We start from the raw sequence: 19,579 nt of genomic DNA on the forward strand, positions 1-19,579 counted from the left end.
TTTGTTAAGTTTATTCTTAATTATTTTATTCTCTTTATATACATAAATGGAAGTGCTTTATTAATTTCCAGTTTGGATTTCTCATTGCTAGTACACAGAAATATAATTGATTTTTGTATGTTGATCATTTACCCTGCAAACTTGCTGAACTCATTTATTAATGCTAATAATGTGTGTGTACTCTTTAGGGTTTTTTTTCTTTTTAATGTAAGATCATTTCATTTGCAAATTAAAAAAATTATTTCTTCCTTTCTAATCTCATTCCTTTTATTTAATTTCTTTCACTATTTGTGCAGCTAGAATCTCTAGCCCAGTGTTGAACAGATAGTGAGAACAGACATCCTTGCCTTGTGATTGAACTTAAGGGATTAGAAGGGGCTTTCAGTTTTTCACCATTGATATGATGTTAGCTGCAGGTTTATGGATGCTTTTTATCAAGTTTAGAAATTCCCTTCTATTACTAGATTATTGACTGTTCTATATCATGCAAGTATTTTGCATTTTATTCATTTTTCTATATCTATGGAGATAATTATGTGGGTTTACTCCTTCATTTATTAATAAATTACATTGGTTTTTATAAGTTGAGCCAACCTTGTATTCCTGGGATAAATTCCACTTGGTCACAGTGAATAATCCTGTTTATAAGGTGCTAGATTCAGTCTTTAAGCATTTTGTTGAAGATATTTTTGTCCATATTCATATTGTGTCATATTCATTGTAGCCTTTAAGACATTAGGTTCCACTAATTACTGGCTAATCACGTTATTTTTGTCAACGATGTCAGGGTTTTCTCAGTAGTTTGAAGGAAATAAATTTTGTTAGAGGTTACTTTAGTGGTCAGCCTTTAAAATTTATTATGATTCCCGGAAATCTCATTCACTGGTTTTCTCTGGTTGGCTATCCGGCATATGATTTAGCTTGTGCTATTAATTAAGAGGAGCCTTAGGCTTGAACTTCCCCATCCTGTATTTCAAATAGTTGGAGAATACTTAAGTACACTTTTTTCTAATGGATCACCTCTCCTCTGGGCAAAATCTTTGTGCTACTACTCTGGATACTGCGTTAGGTAGCAGTCCCTGGTCTTTTTTACTTATCTCTGTTGACTTAAAAGCTCTGTCCTTAGAAAAAGGGGTGATGGCAATCAAGGCCCTCAGTATTCTATGCCTGCCACACTTGGAATAGGTGCTGCATTGCATGGGGTGGGCTGGGTGGGAAAAGGGAGCCCTCAAATTCTTGGCCACACTCAGCAGGAATTTACCCCTTCAGATTAGAGTTGAAGAGTATGAGAAATGCTAGCAGCCTGTCGCTCCAGGTTAGATAAGCCTTGGTTAAGAATTTAGGAGAGAGAAAACCTTGCCTTCTTGGCCAAACCTTCTTGGAGGGGAGTCTCCATGAAGCTGGACAGGACGGATGGTGAGATGGAAGGAAAAAGGGAAGGATAAAGCTCAGGTGCCACAGACATTTGTTTTAGTAGGTTTTCTTGAATAAGTGATAATTGATTTTCTATATGCCCTTAGGGAAATTTCCAGAGACTTTAAATTGTTATGATTTATTTGATTAGTTATTTGCAGTTTTGTAGAAAACATCTCACCCTGCCACTTAGAGTAGAATTCCTTCAGGGATGGTGTTGTTAACCACAATTCTATAATGTGCAGTTCAAATATAATAGTTATTAAATGATATTTACCATATTTTATTGCAACTTTCAGGTTATTTTATATAATATCTGCTGAAAATTTTCTCAGCCACAGTTGTCACTTTTGCCTGGGGCTCTGAACTGAACTTTCTTATTTACTGACTTCTGCAAAGGAGCCCTTTTGAGACATTGCTCCCCGATCTCGCCATCACCTCCCTTTCCATCTCCTTGCGGTTTGTGTCTTCTCCCTAGAGCCTCTTATCAACCTTATTCTGCAAGCCCTTAATTTTGCCCCTGGGTTCACCAGACTCAAAGGCTGAGAACTCAGGAAACCTTGAACCTCTTTGGGTGTTCAAAATGCTGAAAGTCTCCAAATAGCAAAAACTTGGACCATGTTCTTAGCAAAAAACTTAGCATAGTAACAGCACAATTCCATGGTTGTTATTATTAGTATTTTCTTAGTTATATATTAACATATACAGTCTATTTAAATCTAGCCTAAAACCATAGTTCCTTTGAGACAATATAATTGACACACATTATTTTGAAACTTACACAGGTTATATTTTGGGTTTTTTTCAGCATTAAGTATTTCTGTTTATTTTTTTCTCTAAGAAGCACAAGCTTCACTAGCATGAGAGTTGTTTACGGTTTTCATTAGCAGCCTTTCAAATTATGGTAACAATGATTGGGCCTAAAACTCATGACTACACAGCTTATGTTTGCTTGTCTGCCTTAGGATTCTTTAAATAATGTCCCACAAAAACTTAAAGATTGATGACAACGATTAATTATGTTTTTCTAATCACTCACGTTCATTTTTTTTAGTTAATTTACATATCATTTTTTCAGCTGCAGAGGTAATAACAAACGCTCTGCACTTTACTAAAAGCTTTCACATAATTTAATATCACAACTACCCTGTGTGGCCACTTTTATGTTCCTCTTTTACAGACAGAAAAATTGAGGTTCAGAACAACCCCTTGGCTTCCGTAAGCTCAATGATCTGTTAAGTAGAAAAGATAAATCTTGAACTGCTGTCCTTTGATTATAAATCTAATGCTCTTTGCAGTATATGTCGAATGTTTTTAATATGAGTGTATTGAGGACATGAGACTAAGTGAAGAAAAAGAAATAAAGTAGATTGAAGTACTTCCAATTAGAAAATTAATTTTATACTATTTGCTTTTTGTTTAAATGGTATATCTAGAATAAAGTACTCACTTGATCTTATACTGACACACATAAATTACTATATTTACCTTTCATACATAGTTGTATATGGTATAAATTGATAATCTGTTGCCCACATGTTCCTTAACATGAAAAAACCACAATGTTTCTTAACATAAAAAAAATCAAATTTACTTTTTACCTGTATTTAGGATAAGCAGGTTAAATTTTAAAAATTAATCCAAGAGAAGAGGTTGGTTCTTTCCTTATATTTAAATTGTAGTTTCCTTAGAAGATTGTAACATAGTCAATGGTACCCTAATTTATTCTTTTCCCCCTTTATTCATTTTCCTGATTTTGTCTAATTCTATGCTTTCCGCAGATAGTGGGGACATGAATTATGTAAGATCAGTCCACATGGAAATGAAAATATTGCGAAACAAAGAGAAAACAATGACTGTTTGTAAAGCCAAGAGAATATAAATGTTTCTATAGTACCTGTAACTTCTCATCACATGTGTATTTGTTATTTAATAAATGAACCATTCTTGATGTTTTGAATTAAAACTTCCTATTTCTTTGCCTTAAAAGCATAGTTATTTAGACACATTGTAAATGGGGTATGTAATTTTTTAATATAAATATTGTCAAAAGATTTAGTAATACAGTAATTATTTGCCATCTCTCTTGAAAATTTGGACTTAGTGGATGGAAATCAAAGAATAGAGAATCCTAAAATTCCATATTCAGACATTATCTTGTGTCCATCCTTGTTCGTAATCATGTGTAGAGTTCTTTATTTTTTCTCTTCCCCACTCTTTTCCTTTTCTCTCTCTCTCTCTGTCAATCTCTTTTCCTGCTGCATGTTAGCAGACATTTTATTTTTGTTTCTTGAATAAATATTTACTGATCTGATTATATATTTCAGGCATTGTAAGTGAAAACCAACTTTGTGTTTTATTGGTACTTATAGTTTAGAGGAATAGTCTAACAGTAATAAATTTATTACAGAAAAAGGAAAGTTCTGAATGAGAAATTAAATTAAACTCTCCTATAACCTTTAAAGATCACAAAAAGACCATGGCTTTGGTTTTTCCTCTCTCTTTTTCTCTCTCTCTCTCTCAACTTTATCATTTTTTCCAAGCTTCTCCAAAATATATTTAATTCTGAGTCCTTCCCACATGGGTTCTATTTTCATATAGAAAACTTAATAATTTTGAAAAAATGGTTAATGAGGAACTCTTTGAAAGAAAGAATTATATCTTATTTATCTTTTCCCCTTTGGGATTTAGCACAATGCTTAGCTTATAATACATACTCAACAAATAGTTACTGAGTCAAGGCTAATAGTTTAGGGTGTACTATATAATTATTTTACCTTTCTATGATCTCAGATAACAGGTAAATTTTCACATGGAAATAAACTTGTTTAAAAAAATTCTAAAATGTGATACTAATAATAGAGAAACATTTTAGAAAAAGGAAAGTATTCTTAAAATGATATCTCAGTAGGCATCATCTTGCTACACTCTTCCTATAGTGAGTTGGTTAAGGAAACATCTTTCTCTCAACACATAGTTTGGGCTTTGCTTTGTGTAGGATTGGTTTAGATAACCTTCTTTGGTGTACTTTCAATTTTTATCTTTTTATGACTCCAGTGACAGTTACAGTTTAGAAAGTAATTTTTTATTGTTATTAGTGTCCTATATTTTAAAATTGTTTTATTTCTTACTGTTATTTCTTTTCTATCTTCTTTGTTTAATTATGTTTATTCTTTTACAGTTGTCTCAATTTTTCCCCTTTTCCCTCCTCCACTTACCCCACTGCTACCCCCGTCCCCCGTCCCCACAGTCAATGCCCACTCTGTTGTCCATGTCCATGGGTCATTCATACATGTTCTTTGTCTGGTCTTTTCCCCTATTTTCTTAAAATAGTCTCTCTCTTTATGATGGCTTCTTTCCCAGTTTTGTTGAATTTAACTTTCCAGGAATATCCATTAACTTAATTAATTTTGTAAAAATACCATCCATACATTATTTAATCTAAAATGTTTTCAATTATGAGATGTACAATCATTTTACCTACCACTAATATAAACAAAAAATGCTGCTGATTATAACTACAAGGAGACATAAAGATGCATTCAGATTTCAGGGATATGAAAGTGTGAAAAAACTCTATGTCCCTGAAATATCATATTTAATTTAAACCTAACACAAGCTCAATCTAATTTGAAAGACAGAATATCACAGTAGCTAAGGTCATGGCCTCTGGAACTAGGATCTTTGTACTTGAAATTTATCTCTGGCTCTTATTAATTATATGGACGTGGAAATTTAGTTTATTCTTTTGTGCCTTTTTTATCCTTCTAATATAAATAGTGCATCTCTTACAGATTTTGTATAAGGACTAAACACATCTAAAGTTCTTAATAGGTTTGTTCAAATAATAGATGCTGGTGTTGGTTTTTTTTGTTTTCCTCTTCAGACTTACTGTGTCCTTCAGTGCCCTACTCTGTGACTTGGGAGGCTGACCTTCATGGTCTTCATTACTTGGGCTCTCTTGTTCTCTGATTTATGGATGGCCTTGCAACTAGATACAATGAAAAGACAGGAGGAGTGACACAGGGTAAACCTTCTACCCATTTTCTAACTGCTTGATTGAGGTTTTGGCAAGGCTTCTCTTTTTCTATCTCCTTTCTATAGCAAAGGTCACAGTTACTATTGTGTGCTCTTTATTCCATGGTTCTATCTATTGCAGGTCTATTAATACTGCTCCCTCCCCATGCCTCCATCAGACATCCAGGTAGTCAAGGCTTGCTGTGAACTTAGGCCCTGGTGCTTCAACATCCTTTGTTGATATTTTAAATTTTACTTAATTCTCCTCAATTAACCATTTGAGTATATCGTTTATTTGCCCCTGGGATCATAAATAATATAATGCTGAATCACTTAGTTTAAAATAAATATTAGATTATTTCCTATAAGTCAATGAAGTATTATTAACAGTGATAAGATTGGGGGTTTCGAATCTTAGGTATGTCATAGATAGCATTTCCTTCCTAAAAAGTAAAAGCATTGTGTGTATATGTGTAGAACTGGAACTCGCCCTGGCTGGTATGGCTCAGTGGACTAAGTGCTGGTCTGTGGACTGAAAAGGTCATTGGTTCAATTCCTGGTCAGGGCACATGCTTGGGTTGCGGGCCAGGTTCCCAGCAGGGGGCATGTGAGAGGCAACCACACATTGATGTTTCTCTCCCTGTCTTTCTCCCTCCCTTCCCCTCTCTCTAAAAATAAATAAAACATTAAAAAAAAAAAAAGAATGGGACTAGACTGCAGTTAGAATAAAGGCTGATAAACATCTCCACAAGGGTTTTACACATGGTCCTTCCCTGCTATTTCCCCTTTCTTAAATGTTGGAATAAAAGGGGTTATTAGAGTGGCTAAATTAAGTCTAATATAGACCAAATATAAGGGGTTTTTTTCCCCCAAATTTAGTGGACATCAAAATTTTGGAATTGACAGGTAGGTTGAGAGAAGAGTGATGATCCTCCATATTGGGTGGAAGCTTGAAAATCCAAGTAAGTAAGTAAGAGCTAGACCCTAAGGTGTTTGTAGGAATAATTAAGAAGGTCATGGCTAATTTCCATTCAAGTAACAATTACAGGAAGAACCAGGAGGTCTGCAAAATCAAGTACAATGGCTATATACTGTGGGAGTGTAATAAATGTAATAATCTTTCACTTAACTGGACACTCAACTGATAAATCCATAGTGCATCACAGAGGACTTGTGCAAAACAGACTGCTCCTATATTTCCACCCACTAACAATATTTGGGGTCTATGCGGGCTGAATTTGTGGGAAACAGAGACCGTCATGAGTCATAGAGGTGAGACTGGGGAATACAGGCAGTATCACTGTGTGAAGTAATACCATTCCAGGTACAAAATAACAACCATTTTGTTCAGCCTGGAAAGGAATTTAAAATAATTGGCTTTATGAAGTTTTTTTCAATATAACTCACTTTCATCTTACTCAGTGTAAGTATTTTGAACTCTCAAGTCAAGTTATATCCTATAAATACCTCACTTCTCACACTTATCACAGTAGGAACACAAAGAGTATAATGTAATGTTAAGAGGAAAGAGCTTACAGGGTCTGAAGTCAAACTTCCTGGATTTGAATCCCAGCTCTCTCTGCTCCTTACTCTCTGCTGTAATCCTACACATTTATTATTTTTTCCCAACCTCTGAATGTCTCACTTGCCTCTACCAGATTCTTGGGATTAGAATGCTATCTATTTATTGGAAATACTGTGAGGACTGGTATAAAGTTATATATGCAAATATATTACTAGAATTATCTGGCACACAGTATATATTTAATACATAGACATATTGTATTATTCATCTTATGTCATTACCAAGTTTTTCATATGACAAATACTAAATAAATGTTTGTTTAGTGACTAAATGAGGTTGACTTGCCTTAAAATATGAACCTGAAGACAAAAGCAGAGCATATATATTATCTTTTATTGTGACTGTCGCTTAAGTTTTCACGTTAATCACTAAAGAAGAGACTTAATACTTTACTGCACTTCAGATGCCTGGGTTTTCTTCAATATTATCACATCAATGTGAATGCATATCTATACCCTTAGGTACATACATACAGAAGCATTTCCACATTTAAGTTTTGATTTGCTCATAATATAATTATTTCCCCAAAATTAAAAATTATATTAAAACAATAAGTAGTAGTAAACTATAGGCATCAATGGGGGGGGTGGTAAACTACTCATTTGTAGTTCTTGTTATAGAGAATATCACAGATTTTTGACACCATGAAATTATATTGAATCTACTTAATTTGTATTAAACAATGTACAGAGGGCAGCCAATGCTGCTATAAACTTCGCTAAACATCTAACTAGCATTAACATATAAAAAAGAGAGTTTGTTTCTCCTGTTTACTAATTCTGTAATTCTTTTATTTTGTAAGAAATACTTTTTCAAATTAAAAAACAAGTAGGGTTTCTTGAAGGAAAATAAAGTTAATAACTATGACTATTAGTTTCAAAACGAACTATAAAGTAGCACCAGGCTGACTGCACTGAAATAGCCAGGGAGATTGCATGTATTCATGCTTTATGGCTATTTAGACAGTATCTATTTCAGTATCTTACTAAGGATATTTTTGTTAATATTTTATGCTTATTGTGACAGAAAATTAATGTATAAATTAATAATAATTACTATTTTTTATTTTCTAACAAGTAAATGGAATTGCAATAAAGTTTTCATAAGTATCACTCATTTAATATTCACAGAATCACTAGGTGATAACAGATATAAAGACAAAAATAACAATTGTTTTTTCACTAGTTTACCCAGTAATTAGCACCGAGTTTGAATACAGTTTATACTCAATAAATATTTATTAACAGATGGATGCTTTTCCTTTGAAGTAGGGTCTTATTGGAAGAGTATTGGCTTACTCTATTATTAAAGTTTAAGTAATACTGAATGTACAACTTTAATCAAGTTTACTCTTGTTTGGCCCAATTCCCTACATTTATGCATACTCTAGGGTTTCAGTGAGAGAATGCCTGAGTGATACCTTCACTTTATCACGTGTAGGACTCTTTAGAAGGAGAGAATTCCAGCCTAAAATTTCTAAGAAAGTTACTGAAAGAAAAGGCTGCAAAAATCTGATTCAATGCACATAAAATAAAGGCTGGAAAATAAAACCATTAAGAATATCTTAGAAAGAGCATAGTCAGGTCTTGCTAAAGCTCTTTTAAGATTATTGATTGCATCAGTTAACAAAAAATAAATAAAGAATAAAGTAACCTGTAGACATCAAAAACCAAAAGGCTCAGGTAAGACTTACCAGAACAGTCACCACACGGAGAACTACTCCACGCATGTTATTCTCCAGTTTCTTGTCAGTCAGTGACCCATTCAGCCCCGTGACAGGATTCCAGCACCCAAGCTGAAAGATAAAATAGCATGATCACTTTTTTGCTAGAGGAACAGTCCAATCACCTATAGACAGACCTTTCAGAGAACTGTGTGATAAATCTTGGAATAACTGATACAGGAAGGGTCTTGTGCACATTTTCCTTTTTACTAGAAAATGAGCATCAAAAATAACATTTGTTGCTTTTAAATATCATTACATAGCATATGACAGTACCTGACATGCTTTAGGAGACTTGCCGTGGACATCTGACTTAATTAGGGGTTATAAATATACCAATAACTCAGTCTTGGAAATGCACTAATTGGAAAAATAATAGTGCATATAATTCTAGCATAACATCTGTCTTAATACATCAATTATTGCACAAGTTAGATTTTTTTTACTGTTTCAGTGGTTTTAATTAGATGTTACACTGCTTTTATTGGGAAGGATAGCAGCTTTTATTTGAGGAAAACATCATGTATATGGCTTTGTTGATTCCAAATATTCACAGTATGTAAGACAATATAATAGGCCCTTTTTTGTCAGTGCTATAATTTAACTTGGATAACGTCGGAAACAGTCTTTTCCTTAAAGTCTTGCCATGATTCACTGCTTTTTACTCTCTAAAACACTGGTTTAGTTTTACATCTTTATGTAATTCTGATCTCTTGTAATATCCAAGTCTGATGACTACCAGTTTTAAAATTATTACCTATAAATCACAAGGCATAAAAATGGATGATTCTTAACTCAGAAATAACAAGAAAAGGAGTTGCCATGACTTGAACTACCAAATAACTACTCAAGAAGCAAAACTGCGAAGAGAATGCTGTAATATATATCTTGGGAAGAAATGTCATGCCATTAATCCTGATACCAGATCCATGAGCCTTCGCATTTGGGATCCTATTCCACATTTGCCTGCTTAAAACTGTGACAAACCTTTAGTCATATTCAGAGAATGTTTTGATTAACTGAATGGTTTAAAGGGGCACGTGGTTATTTGTGCTGCTTCCTTTTAAAGACTGGGATTTATTTCTTTATGTTGCATTTTGTTTGTGGCTTCCAAAGTCATCAACATACTGGCAATTATCCTTCACAAATAAATGATTCAGGTGATTTCTATTAAAACTAAGTTTCTCTTTGAGTTCCCCAAAAGGGCTTTAATTAAGAAAACTAAAATATACAAAATACAACATGGGGCAAAAGTAGGTTTACAGTTGTTCATATGGAAAATAATACAATAATTAATAAATAAATAATACTAGAATAAACTGTTCTGTGTATTCACAACTATAAACCTACTCCCCCCCGCCCCCCATCTATCTTAAGAGAAAGGGATGTTACAATATAAACAAAAAGCCAGCTTCTTTCTTATTAAAATAACTTGGAAAAGACTGCTAATTGTTGGTTTCAACTGTAAAAGCACATTAAATTTATGCAATGATATGTCATTCTCAGTTACATAAAAAGTCTAATTAGAACTTAGATCCAATTAGCAAATCCAAATGTGTTCAAAGTCTAATTATCAGAGATATTGTAGTCCTCTTGTCAAAGTTAAAACCTTATGAAATTTCTTTTGAGCTTTGTTCTCTTCTGAGGTCAACCAAAGTCTATCCTCAATTACGTTCCTTGATGTGCACTTTTTCTAATGACTTTTTTAAGATTTTATTTTCCTAAATCAAATAGTGAAAAAGTGATCTACAATATTAAGAGAGGAGATAACTTTCCAATGTGATATCCATTTTACAACTATATTACTTAATTTTAAGCTGAATAAAAAGTTTTTCTACATCATTTCATTCATGATAAATATGTCTAAGCTGCCAAAGTAAACACAGAAACTCATTTTTTTTTCACATTGAGGTTTTTTTTTTAAGTTTGGTAAATTTATTGTCAATTTGCCTAAATAAATGACAGCTATTAGTGCTAGCTTGGCCATAGTATTCTAGTGTACTTACTAGTTAAAATATTTAACCACTGAAATAGACAAAACTTGCTGAGCAGTTTGTTTCAATGATGCTCTGGACAACATTTTAAAAGATATGATTTCCACCTCCTTCTTAATTCTGTCCTCCCTTTAACATAACTGAATACAGCCAGTGGTTCAAAAATTCTAAATTACTCTAGTATTAGGGGGTTTGAAATAACAATAATGAAAAAGTAATAGGCATAGGTAAAGTAGATAGATATAGTTTTGTCTTCAGACCAGGACAATGACTTAAACATTATGTATACCATACATGATATTTCTCCTCTCTTTTTAAAATTTTATTCACATTGATCTTCCAATGGCCCTGTCTTTATTAACCCCCCACCCCCTTGGCCATTTGGAAAATTGTTTGTTTTTTTCATCCCTAGACAAGCATTCCAGATGATCCATTTTTTTTCATGATTCCAGCTCTTTGGTTTGGCAATTGTTAAAAATTGTTTATGTAACCCAAGCCAATCAATGTCCTTGCTTGAGGTTTTATTTTTAATATCAAGTGTGTGCATGGTAGGCAAGTAAATAAACTGATATGAAGTACTCATATATTTTAATGTTTGACCAGATTCTCTCACATATAAGACATAATTTTCTACTTTGCTTAATAGCTTGATAACGTTTTTTCACCTTTCTTTTTCTCTTCCTCCCTCCCTCTCTTCTTTCATTTGTTTTTTCTTTTTTTTTCTATCAGACTCAAATGTCTTTTGATTATAGCACCTGTGAAGTTATTCCTGTTCTTATAAAAAGCAGTCTGTATTTTAGGATTGATAACTCCTTTTACTTAACTCAGTTCTTCATATACATGAACTCTAATACTTAGTGTTAGCTGTATGTTAGCTGTGGACCACAAGGACTAGAATTTTCAGAGACTGAACTTCAAGGTAAAGAAAGTGTAAGGTACAAAATCTCTGGAAAACTAGAAATAAAATAGATCTACTCATCACATATCAACACTGGGCATAACAAAAAATTATTTTAAAAAAAGTAAAATAAGACTTCCAGTCAAAATGGAGGCGTAAATAAACAAGGCTTGCTTTCTTGCAGAACCACATCAAAATTACAACTAAACTATACAACAACCATCATTCAGGAACATCAGAAATCGAGCTGAATGGAAGCCCTATAACTACAGAATTAAAAAAAAAAACTACAATGTGACTGGTAAGAAAGGTGGAAACATGGAAGAGCTGGTCCCACCCCCATGTGCAGCAGATAAGAATTGAGAGGGATATATCAGTTATGAAGTGTCCCAGCCCTACACCAGGCTCCCCAGCCCAGGGTTCCAGTGCCAGAAAGAGAAGTCACCATAACTGCTGGCTGTAAAAACCAGTGGGGATTCAGGCTGTGGAAGACAGAAACAGCTGGACTCCCTGGAAAAACCTCTTAAAGGACCCAGGCACAGACTTACTTTGACACACTCCTTCAGAGCCCCAGCATGGGGGCAGCAGATTGAAAGGTATCATAGAATGGGGAGAAACTGAATTGTATGGTACCAAGGCAAGAGCTGAGGGACAGCTTTCTTCCAGAGAGAAATGCTGGCAGAAGACTCTGTTCCTTTACTGAGCCCCGCCACCCCACCTCCCCCACCTCAGAGCCACAGAACAGGTGGGAAGGCACCATATCTGAAACTCCATCAACCTGGCTCACACTATTTTTCCTTCCCTGATGATTCCCTCATGCCTTGCCCCACCCAACTTTTGGGCCCATCCAAGCTGTTGCCAGTGGCTTTCCCATATGAATGTTTTGTCTTGGTCTAGATTTTAGGAAGCATTTAGGAAAATGCTTTAGATTTTCCTAAATTTTCTCATATAAGCAACATCTGACTTCAGTGAGTCCCACACCTTTCACTAGGTTACCCCAGACATGACACTAGCAGCAGCCAGCTTTCTCCACAGTTTGGTCTTGCTTGGGCACCTCCAAGCCCAACACAAGTAGCAGCTATCTGCCGATCATTTTGTAGCTAATGCTGTGTGAGACGGAACAGAACACAGGTAGTGGCTGACCATGGATGTGCCAACAGTAATTAAGGTTCAACAACTACAGGAGGGTGTACACAGCCCACACAGGGGGCACTTTTGAGTACCTAGTTTGGGTAATAGAGGAGGCTGTGCTTTTGGACCTTACAGGACACCTACTATGTTAGGCCACTCTATCAAGCCTGGGAGATGTAGCAGCTCTACCTAATCCGTGAAACACAGGGAAGTTGCAAAAATGAGGAGACAAAGAAACATGGCCCAAATGAAAGAACAGAAAAGAACTCCAGAAAAAATGCTAAAGTAAATGGAGACAAGCAAACTACTAGATGCATAGTTCAAAACACCTGTTATAGGGATGTTTAACGAACTTAGTGGGTACTATAACAGCATAAAAAAGGGCATGGACTCCATAAAAAAGACCCAGTCAGAAATGGAGTATAATTAATTAAAATAAAGAATAATTTACAGGGAATCAACAGTAGAGTGGATGAAGTCAAGAATCAAATCAATGATTTGGAATATAAGAAAGCAAAAAACACTTAATCAGAACAGCAAGAAGAAAAAAATAATCCAAAAAAATGAGAATAGAGTAAGGAGCCTCTGGGACAACTTAAAGTGTACCAACATTCACATCATGGGGCTGCCAGAAGGAGAAGAGAGAGAGCAAGAAATTGGAAACTTGTTTGAAAAAACAATGATAGAAAACTTCCCTAACTTGGTGAAGGAAATAGACATACAAGTTCAATAAGCGCAGAGAATCCCAAGCAAGAAGAACCCAGAGACACTCTCACCCAAGACACACCATAATTAAAATGCCAAAATTAAAGACAAAAAGAAAATCTTAAAAGCATCAAGAGAAAAGCAGTTAGTAACCTACAAGGGAGCCTTCATAAGACTTCCAGCTTATTTATCACAAGAAACTTTGCAGGCCAGAAGGGATTGGCAAGAAATATTAAAAGTAATGAAAAGCAAGGACCTTGCTAATATAACGAAGATTACATTACCCAGCAAAGCTATCATTTAGAATGGAAGGACAGATAAAGAGCTTCCTAGACAAAAAACAAATAAAACAAACAAACAAACAAACAAACCCTAAAGAAGTACCTCACCACCAACCCAGCATTATATAAAATGTTAAAGAGCCTTAGTTAAGAAGAAGGAAAAAAGAGGAACAATAATATAGCAACAAATATGTATTTTTTAACAACTGAATCCAAAAATCAAAATAAACAAGAACAGAAAAACAAAGTCATCAATGCAGAGAATGTTTTGATGGTTGCCAGAGGCAGGGGATTGGAGGTTGGGTGAAAAATGTGAAAGGATTAAGAAGTACAAATTGGTAGTTACATAATAACCCCAGGGATGTAAAGTACAGCATAGGAAATAGAATAGCGAAAGAACACATATGTATGAACCATGGACGTGAACATCAGATTGGGGATTGCCTGAGGGAATGAGGTGGGGTCTGGGTAGAGAGGGGTAAGAGGGAAAAAACTGGGAAACTGTAGTAGCATAATCAATAAAATATAATTAAAATAAATAAATACATAAAATAAAAGGGCCAATTCCTTCTACAAAAAAGTAAAAAAATAAAATATTTATTTCCTATGTAGAAGAGAATGATTTTTTTAGCTTTTTAAAAGCATTTTCTATATGTCACCATGGTACTGAATTCTTCATACCTGATCTCATTTAAGGCTCAAAGTAAGTTTATAAGAAGATGCTGTTATCATTGTTACATTATAAGCATAGGAACTAAGGAATCAACTAAGGTCACATATCTGCTAAGAGAGGAAACTAGGATTTAAACTAGTGCTTTTTAAAGTCTGGATTCAGTTTTCTTTTCTTTTTTTTTTTTTAATGTGGTGCTGCTTTACAGTTTAAAAATTCTTTTCACCAACATGATCTATTTAAGGTAAGTAGAGAAGTTATTCTTATTTTATAGTCAAGGACTCTGAGACTCAGAATTGTTTAAGAGCTGGCTCAATATAATAGCTAGTGAATTCACATTCTTTTAACACAATTTAAAAGGCAAAATCATGATCATCATTGTCCTTATTTTTGTAAAAATTATTATCACATATACATAGTGCATAGAGCTTAAATTATATCAATTAATTTACTTCTAAAAACCACCCAACAAAAAAAGTATCATTTCTATTTTACAGAAGGAGCAACTGAGGATCAAGAGATTCTGCTTCTTCCACTGTGTTATCTTTCATCAACTCAAAGAGTCAAGAGGCATTAAGTAAATTAAAGAAAGTAGTAGAAAAATGAAGTGCATGAGAGATTCTAAATCTCTACTTTATGTGATCAACTTATTAAAGATAAGCGTGGCACAGATTTCAATTACCTTAAGGCCTGATGGTGCCTCTCAAAATGTATACCAAACATGAAAGATGAAGTAAACAAAGAAGCAACAAATAAAGGAAATGTTGATTTTCTGCATCTATTTGAAAGATTTCTCAGGTTTTAAGTTTCTTTAATTTCTGTTCGTATCTATTCATTTCCCAGAGGTTCACCTCAAGCTATTCTGTTTGATTGTAATAACTTTTCCAATAATAAGCAACAAAAATGAGTTCACATAGATCCAAATTGAATTTGTATCTACAATGGGTCATAGCCCTTGCAGCACAGCAAGATTGACAGGCATAGTGTTTCACAAAAACAGGAATTTCACTTAGGTTCAAGTGTGAGGCTTATCTAACAACTTCTCTGGTTACATTGTTTGAAATTTCATTAACTTGACTTCCCTGGCTATGTGGAGAAAGTCGTTTTTGTCTGGTTGTGTTTTTGCTTTTCAATCTGTCTTTTATTGTTTTTTTTTTTAAACAATGAAGCCAGAGACTAATAAAGAAAATGCAGAAAATCTCCCTTCTAAGTAAATAATAATAAAAGTAGCCCGTGCAGTACCTGAGGCCTATAGAAAGTCATAATGCTGATGGCAAAAGAAGATTTACTATCTTCCATGGTCTGGCAGGCTAGACAAAATTTAGAAGGGATGCAAAAATAAAAAGTAATTCAATTTCCTTTCAATTACAGTATATCGATTTCCTATAGTATTTTTTGGTTATTGCCCGAAGTCATCTTAAAAGCTTAAAAATGCTTAATGCTTTAATTATTTCCTTCATTGGAGCTTAAGCAATAATAATCTTGTAGCTTTCTGTTAAAATCAATGTAATATCTTGTGTTCAACAAACTGGTTGATGTATTTGCATGAGAATAGTAGTATGTTCCTACCTAACATTACATGTTATGTTATTAATAAATGCCCAAGTTTTAAATATTTACTCTTTTTCCTCTTAATGTTTTCACATTTCATTTGTCCATGGGCTTTAAAGGATGATGTTTGACTTACCTTCCTATTTTTCAGGCATTGCTACAATGTCAAAAAGAACTGAACTGTTCAACTTTAATTTTATGCTCAATAGCATGTTGGCTTTAATAACTGGAGTCAAGAGAACTCTTAATTGGATACCAAATGGAAATCCCTACATTTATAGCTTGTATTGATATGGAACCAGCGAAGCCTAGTTGTAGTACCAAATCTCCATGTGCAGGACACAAAATATCCACTGCTCTGAGGTGTTACCAGCCACTATATTTCTTTTATTTGCTTTATTAGCCTTCAACAGAAAAGAGGAAACACCAAGGGCATAGGCAAAGTAGCTGAAAGCCAACCAGTTAGAAATATACAGCTTTTATTTGGTAGCTATTAGTTCTATAATGGATTAAAAGTGTTAAAAAAATACATATGACAGGTTGACTCCAAAATGGTTTTATAGAGTTAAATTGGAATGTTGTCCTCTTTGATATTATAGGAATTCAGTGTGCCAGTAATCCCCCCAATAATAATTTGCTGTATGGAATTTCCACCTGCAAAATAAGTTCACTTGGTAAAACTTGCTCCCTAGGGGAATTTTCCTCCTAAGTTTCTATTCCTACAGTTTGGTCATTACCATGAAGTAGTGGTTCTTTAGATTATGTGTAATAGTCTTAGCACTTGAGTTTTCTTCTGGATAAAATGTCTTTGAAAGTCAGAAAATAATCCCCTGATTGACTGCTTATATTTCCCTGTATTGCTGCTGAAAAAAACCTTCTGCAGAATGTAAAAATATATTTACAACAAGATGAACTTAAGTGATTTCCACAAATAAAGAATATAAACATGAGAAGCCATACACACACACACACACACACACACACACACACACACACACACACATATATATATATATATATATATATATGTATGTATGTCAAAGTTGTTCTATGTAGCCATAGCAGCCTCTCTCAGTTATCACATGGTATTTAACTGATTTAAGGATATTCTGACATTATTATATATTTTCTTTTCTTTTAAAATAATTCTTGGTGTCAAATTACTATTATTTAGAGGCAATATACCATAGTGGTTAAATTCAGAAACTCTAAAACCAGACTACTTAGTTCTGACACTCACTACTGGGCATGTGACATTGGGCCTCAATTTTCTTACCTTTGAAACGGGAATAGTAAAAATGACTTCTCCCCAGGGTTGGTGGGAGCATCAATTGACTTAATACATGTCAAGTGTTTAGACATATTCTGAGTACATAAAAACTAAAGAGATTTTCATTAGTATTATTCTTACAACAACAGTATTTTGTTGGTTGCTCAAGCTGACCATCTAGAGTCACTGGTTTTAGTGATGGAGCATGAGTCTAAAGTTATTGTTCCTAAATTTGGCACCATCTTAATCATTTTTGTGTGCATGATACCTTTACAGTGTTTTGTACAAGTAAAATAATTATTTTAATGAAACAAAAGATTAATGTAAATGTACAATGTTTAATGTAAATCATCTCTATTGCTCTTTAGATTTTTGTTCCCAATCTAAAAATCTCAAGACCAGAAATGTCCTTGTATTCTATTCTCTTCAGCACTCTGCTTAGATATCTCAAAGGCACCTCAAATATCTAAAAGATGAAGCTCAGAATCTACTCCCTATTATCTTTCCAGTTCCACTACCCAGAAACCAAGACGTCAGTTTACCACCTAACCCCTAATTCATTGGTCATCTAAAAATTTCACTTCCTTTAAGAAAAAATTCCTTGAATCCATTTAATTCCACCTCAAAGGTGATTCCAAATTACAGCCAAATTTGAAAGTCAGTGATTTGAAAACATAGTTTTCCTTGATTAGAAGAATCTTAAACACTTGCCATTATTCAATAAATTACTTAATTCACTTTTACTCATTCTTTACATTTCAATGTAAACATCTATAGCTTAGGGTAAACTTTCCTGATCACTTGTCCCTACCCTAGGCTAGCTCATGTCACTACAATACAGCATCATGTTCCTCTCTTTTATGATAATACCAGTTATATTTTAATCTTTATTTTATTTAACACTTATCACACCAATTATCTGTCACTTTCCAAGGGGGTCAGGAAAAATTACTGTCTTGTCTCCCTCTTTAATAAATACATAATTCCTATTATAAAGTGGGGCTTCACTTTTTATTGAATATTACACAAATTTAGGTGATAGCACATTATTGATAGTGATAAAGGGGGGACTGATGGAAGTATTAAACTGCAGGTTCCACAAAGACAAAGATCATTGCCTGTTTTATTTACTGACGCATACCCAAACAGTTCGCATACAATGAGTATTTGTTGAATGAACAAATGGGTTTTATTTTTCCCCCAAAATAAGTTAAATATTAGTGCCTACAGGATTTTGTAGCATGCAGGTTTTATCGCTAGTTGAGGAATAAATCAGCTAATTTCATAATAATGGGTGTGATTCTACAATTGTTTTATATGACAGATATAAATCCATATAAATCCATATAAGACCAAGAGTCATTCATGGGATGGACAAAAAAGAACTTCTCATTCAAATTTTCCAAATAACTCTCATGATAAGCAGCAGTAAAATCAGCCCTTGCATTCAGTTTATCTGATGTTCGTGCTGACATGGCACTTTTGTTTAGGTCCGTGTAATTTCTTTCTTTCTGACTCCCTTTTTATCAGATGCCTGTGTTTATGTGCAATATGTGGATGGAATGTTTGGGTTTCATGGGTGATTGAGTCATCAAATGATTCACTCTTTCTCTGAGTATTCTTACCAGCTTTGAAGACAATTTTTACTTCATTGCAGGATATTGCAAACCTTTAAACAACTGAGGCTCCCATAATTATCAAGCATGTTTAAACCTGCGAGCATATTTCAAAAAAGAGTTGCTATTTTTGGTGGATATGCATACTTTTCCAATTACTCTTTTGAAATTAATGATTTTAAATATGTTCCCCTGTATTTATTTCCATCGGCAATTAGCTATAATCACATACATAGGATAGGTATTGGAAAAGTCAGAGATATTTAGAAGAGGTCAGGATTAACTGATCACAATAACCTACAAGAGATTTAGAAATAAATAATCCAGTGGACTCTAACATAACACTCTGCATAGTGTATATATATTATCCTTCCATCATCAATATTTATTAATCAAGAAGGTAGTTATGCATTAAAAACCTCCTGCACTTGTGTTATGGGATACAAGGAAACCCAGAATATCATCTTTCACCTCCAAGAGTTTTTGATATTTTGAAATGATAAATCAGGAAATATTTTTTTATAAAAGAAAAGCCTACAAGTCCATTAGGCAGTATATTACTGATTTCCAAAAGACATATATAAATAATGAGTGTTCTGCATTTAAAGAAGGAAGATAATCTGTGAGAAAGGTTCAGACTTCATCAAAGAAAATGATTTAAAAAGCAGAGCACTGTATAGTACTCTGCTTGCAAGAGGGCCACAGAAAATTCCTCCTATGCCTGT

At 33.9% G+C, this 19,579-nt stretch overlaps 1 protein-coding gene across 1 annotated transcript in view; it reads right to left on the minus strand.

Annotated features, from left to right (window-relative positions):
• Positions 1–19,579, minus strand: part of GRID2 (glutamate ionotropic receptor delta type subunit 2) — a 1,366,516-nt gene that overhangs the window by 368,089 nt on the left and 978,848 nt on the right. The window contains exon 9 of the mRNA XM_054591733.1: positions 8,709–8,810. Coding sequence (XP_054447708.1) covers positions 8,709–8,810 — 102 coding nt within the window. The remainder of the gene's footprint in view (positions 1–8,708; positions 8,811–19,579) is intronic.

Source organism: Pteronotus mesoamericanus, unplaced genomic scaffold (assembly GCF_021234165.1).
Source record: "Pteronotus mesoamericanus isolate MK-2021 breed Mesoamerican mustached bat unplaced genomic scaffold, CSHL_Meso_final scaffold_232, whole genome shotgun sequence".
Lineage (NCBI taxonomy): Eukaryota > Metazoa > Chordata > Mammalia > Chiroptera > Mormoopidae > Pteronotus > Pteronotus mesoamericanus.